The sequence below is a fragment of the Penaeus japonicus genome, unplaced genomic scaffold (genome assembly GCF_977035675.1).
Source record: "Penaeus japonicus unplaced genomic scaffold, GWHDUDI00000001_assembly GWHDUDI00000018, whole genome shotgun sequence".
Lineage (NCBI taxonomy): Eukaryota > Metazoa > Arthropoda > Malacostraca > Decapoda > Penaeidae > Penaeus > Penaeus japonicus.
In genome coordinates this window covers 31,972,076-31,977,075 of record NW_028234420.1, presented here as the reverse complement: position 1 = coordinate 31,977,075, position 5,000 = coordinate 31,972,076, and the positions used below count along the sequence as shown (strand labels likewise).

The 5,000-nt window shown below is 47.7% G+C and overlaps 1 protein-coding gene across 3 annotated transcripts in view; it reads left to right on the top strand.

Moving 5' to 3' along the window:
* The window catches only part of l(3)mbt (lethal (3) malignant brain tumor), a 23,336-nt gene that overhangs the window by 17,932 nt on the left and 404 nt on the right, over window positions 1-5,000 (top strand). For 2 of the 3 annotated variants that reach the window (XM_086546869.1, XM_086546870.1), the window contains exons 8-10: window positions 1-48; window positions 241-1,057; window positions 1,481-5,000. The exon at window positions 1-48 is cut by the window's left edge and continues 310 nt beyond it; the exon at window positions 1,481-5,000 is cut by the window's right edge and continues 404 nt beyond it. In XM_086546869.1, coding sequence (XP_086402995.1) covers window positions 1-48; window positions 241-1,057; window positions 1,481-4,432 — 3,817 coding nt within the window. In that variant the 3' untranslated portion in view covers window positions 4,433-5,000. The remainder of the gene's footprint in view (window positions 49-240; window positions 1,058-1,480) is intronic. The other variant, XM_086546871.1, reaches the window with a different exon arrangement.

Genomic DNA, 5,000 nt, shown 5'->3' with positions numbered 1-5,000 from the left:
TGATGATTCCTCTTTAGACACGAGAGATTTGATGTGCACAAACAAAGGGTATGTTTCCTTTTTTTTCTCTTATTTTAGAGAAGATACATTTTCCTAAATTCCTGATGCATTTAACATATGAGAGTAGATATCTAAAAAGGGTCTTGAAAGTTTCATTGAATTTCAAGTTGTTTTATGTGCCCCATATGCTAATTTACCATTAGTGGTATAATGAACCTTTTCCTTTCACTCCTTTTACAGAGAGAGAGAAGACATTCTGCAAAAAGCCGTCAGCCAGCTTGGAGTTGCGCTGGAGGAGAGCAGACAGAGAGACCCGGAAGACTTTCCGCCCTACCTCGACAGTTATGAGCAGCAGGTGAAGCCAGACACAGAATTTGTAGAACAAGACAAGGAGAAGGAAGCAAGTGAGGAAGTGGTCAAGGTAAAGGAGGAACCTATGTGCATTGACTCAGAGTCGCAGGTGCTGGACGTGAGAAAAGAGATTCTGCGGACAATGCTGAACAAGTCACAAAATTCCTCAAGGAGTTCTAGCCCCAGCCATGAGGCGCAGGTTGAACCCTCGGACAGAGTGAAGGAGGAGAAGTCCCCGTGCAGGGAAGCCGAAAACTGTACCGAACACAAAGCCGGTAATAGCCCGACTGGCAAGTCCAAGCAGCCGGAGGCGGAGGAGGATGTCAAGCCTGAAAAGATGAAGTTCACTGAGCTCCTGAAGTGGGAGGATGGAGTTGGAAAGCTGGATGGAACGGATCTCAAATTCAAGATCAACGAGTTTGACGCTGTGGAGATTATTGAGGACCGAGATCTGGAAGATATAAAAAACAACCACTGCAAAAAGGTGGAGCCGTTAACCCCCAGGCACCACGCGCGGAAACCCAACTTCAGAGATTTAATAAAGGATGAGGAAATATTCTCAGACAATTCCCAGGACTCTGAGTCACAGGGAAATAAGTCAACTAGAGAATCTGACGACATCTGCTGCTGTAAGAACTGTGGCTGTTATGGCCTGAGTTCAGAGTTCTTCCGAGAGAGCAACTTCTGTTCTGTTGCTTGTGGCGATGTAAGTATTTATCTTTAAATTTGCAGTCTGTTCCTTCATCTAGGGTATATTAATATGTTACTTGCTATATTCTATTGCAGATGCAAATGATTGGAATGATAATGTCTTTCTCAACAGTATTTTCTCCTCCTATTCTGATCTCTTTTGATGGGATTTTTTTTTAGTTTGAATTTTTGTTGATATAATAGGTAAATTGTGGTGTATTAATTCAATCTGTATGCACTATTACATACAAACATTTACATATATATTTTGCATTGGCTGGGAGCAAGACTTATGTAATTGCAAACTTGAAGTGTAAAGTAAGAATATTTTTTATTCAGTCACTACTTATCACTTCCTTTTTAGCAGGAAAATGTTACTACTACACTGAAGTAGCTTAGAAATTCCATTCTTCACTAATGAGTGTCTACGTTATTTTAGGAACACGATGCAAGAGAGCTGGAGTGGGGCAAAGAACGTCTAAAGCAGGAGAAAGAGAGACAGAGGAGGAAGAAGCTCAGGCAGTGCGAAAAAGGCGAAGGGGACGACCAGGGGGCCGGCGGGGAAGGGAGCAGGGAGGGGAACCGCAGCGAGGCAGAGGAGTCGGGGCAAGTCAGCGACGACGAATCCAGACAGGGGAGGAATCTCATGGGCACGGAGTCCCTAGTGAGCCGATTTCAGCATCCGTGGCAAGATGGGAAGAACAATTTCTCTTGGGTGAAGTACCTGGAGCACTGTGGGAGGGCGAAGGGCATGGCAAAGGCAGCGCCCCTGAAGCTGTGGCCGGAGCCATTCCCCTTCGGCAGGAATCTCTTCAAAGCAGGCATGAAGCTGGAGGCCATTGACCCGCAGCATCAGTCGTTGTTCTGTGTCATGACTGTAGCTGAGACCATTGGGTATAGAGTTAGGCTCCACTTTGATGGCTACTCAGACCAGTATGACTTTTGGGTCAATGCCGATTCGCCAAACATTTTCCCGGCAGGCTGGTGTGAGAAGAATGGGCGGCAGCTGGAGTCGCCCCTTGGGGTCTTAGGATTTTCATGGAAGGCATACCTAGAGCACTGCAAGGCCCAGACGGCACCTAGACAAGCCTTTGCCAATAAGGGTAATTCCACCGTTATTCCACCCAATAATTTCCGGGTGGGCATGAAGTTGGAGGCAGAAGACCGAAAAAACATGTGGGTCTGTGTAGCCACTGTGGCAGATGTGCTTGACAATCGTGTGCTCATCCATTTTGATGGATGGGACAAAGCTTTTGACTTCTGGAGTGAAGTGTCATCACCTTACATCCACCCTGTTGGATGGTGTGCAGACAATAACATCGTCCTCCATCCTCCAAATAATTACCCAAACCCGGAGAGCTTCAACTGGCATGAGTACATCCAGGAAACCAACTCTATGGCTGTCCCTGCCAGAGCTTTCAAGACTAGACCTCCAAGAGAGTTCAAGAAGAACATGAAGCTAGAGGTTGTCGATAAGAGGAACCCGAGTCTCATTCGCGTTGCCACCATAGTTGACGTGCAAGACTACCAAATAAAGATCCACTTTGATGGATGGGGTGACGCATATGACTACTGGCTTGACGATGACTCCCCAGACATCCACCCACCATCATGGAGTAACAAGACGGGCCACGCTCTGCAGCCGCCTCTCACTCCAGAGCAACAAGCGGAGGATGTAGACTCGGGCATGGGATGTGGCACGGCAGGCTGCAAGGGCATTGGACATGTTAAAGGTCCCATCTACACCACCCACCACACGGCGTATGGCTGCCCGTACTCCACACAGAATCTGAACAAGGACTTGGATACCTTGATCCCTGACAGACTCCAACCCGCCCAGGAGAAGAAGAAGGGCAAGATTGCTCCAAAAGTCAAGCTGGATCTCCGTCCATTCAGTGGGAACAAGGAAGGCTATTCAGACGAAACTCCCTGTCAGAAGAAGAGAGTCCGGAAGAGACGCAAGTTCTTTGACGAACTGAGTCCCCCGGAGCCCACTCGACCGCAGAAGGTACCAAAGGCCAACGAGGAGATGAGAGCAGCCGCCAACTCGAACATATTACCTTGTGCCATATCATCATGTACAGTGTCCATTGCCACCGCCACAGCACCAGTGACAGTAACAACTATTACATCAAATTCGACAACGCCAACTTCGTCCAACCAAGTATCGCCGACTGGCTTCCCACAGCAACAGCAACAACCACAGCAACAGCAACAACAACAGCCACAGTCACAACCACAACCGCAACCACAACCACAACCACAACCACAACCGCAGTCACAGCCACAGCCACAGCCACAGCCACAGTCTCAGCCACAGTCACAGTCACAGCCACAGCCACAGTCACAATCACAGCCACAGTCTCAGCCACAGCCACAGACACAGCAGCAACAACAACAGCAACAACAACAGCAGACAACAACAACAACAACAACAGCAGCAGCAACAACAACAACAACAGCAACAACAACAACAACAGCAGCAGCAGCAACAACAACAACAACAACAACAGCAACAACAACAACAACAACAACAGCAACAACAACAACAACAACAACAACAACAACAGCAGCAACAACAACATCCACAGCCACAGCCACAGCCACAGCCACAATCACAACAGCAGCAGCAGCAACAGCTTCAACCTCATCATCAGCAACATCACCTTCACCAACAGCAACCTCAGCAGACCTCGGACCACGGGGTCGACATGATGGTGCACCAGTCTGTCTTCAACCCCGGCTACAACCCCCACCCGACCGCCCCGATGCCACATTCATGGGAGCGCCACCGCCACCTCACGGCCTCACTGGGCGACGCGAAGCGGGCAGACGTCGAGGCGTGGGATGCCAGCCAGGTCCAGCAGCTTGTGGCACGGATCCCCGGATGCGAGCAGGTCTCCTCCGTGTTCGTGGAGCAGCAGATCGACGGCGAGGCTCTGCTGATGATGACGCAGAACGACCTGGTCAACCTCCTGCATATCAAGTTGGGTCCGGCTATCAAGATCATGGCGGTCATCATGTGTCTAAGAAGTTCAACCTAAGAGTGAAATGTCTATTTTTTTTCCTCTTTCTCTTCTGGGCTGTATTCGTCAGTGGTATATTTGTATCAGGGTATTATGATAAGTTATTTTGCGTTGGTCCATGTGGTAGGCGTAGTTCAGATACTCAGAACAATAATAACGATCGTAAAAACAAGTCTACCGAATTGACTGACTCATCCATGTTGTTACGTAAGTTAAGACATGCTGTAAAACAGGGTCTGTCTTCCGAGGCATCACAAAAACCCTCCACTTCCCTCAAAGAGGACCAGTTCCGTGATCGAATGCAGGGCAGCTCGTCCCCATGGCGAGTGTCAGCTGTTCACCCGGACAGGCTAAGCCTCCTCTGATGTCAGGGATGTACAGGAGAACCCCAAGTCGACGCGGCGCCATTGTACAACTTCTCCTACAAAGGATGTTGCAGCTCAAGGTGGAGAAATTATATGTGATATTTTCTTTGGAAGCTCAATGTAAATGCGTGTGCTCAGCTTGTGAAGCATGTCTGTACATATCTTCCCGGGAACTTCAACTTGCAATTGTGTCCACATTCCAATAATGGGTGCTGTTTTCATATGGGAATGCAGCATCCCCGTTGAAATGCAAATTCAGCCATGAATTAGTAACGCTGCTAGTCATTTTATATAATTTTTAATATTATATCATCCTCGTTAAAGCAGAGACGGGATCAGAGTATTCTTACAGCCTCACTTGTTTTTTTGTACATAATATTTAGAGATCCAAGGAGGCAGACGGAGTGTACTCGCATTTTTCCTTCCATACAATTGTCACTTCCTGAAAAGTGAATTAACAGTTGCCACTACTCAGACTCTGAATTTATTTTTGATGTTGATTTGTCCTTTTTTCAAGTAGGCAAGACAATCAGTGGTTTTGTGACTGTTAACATGTGAGTCTTACATG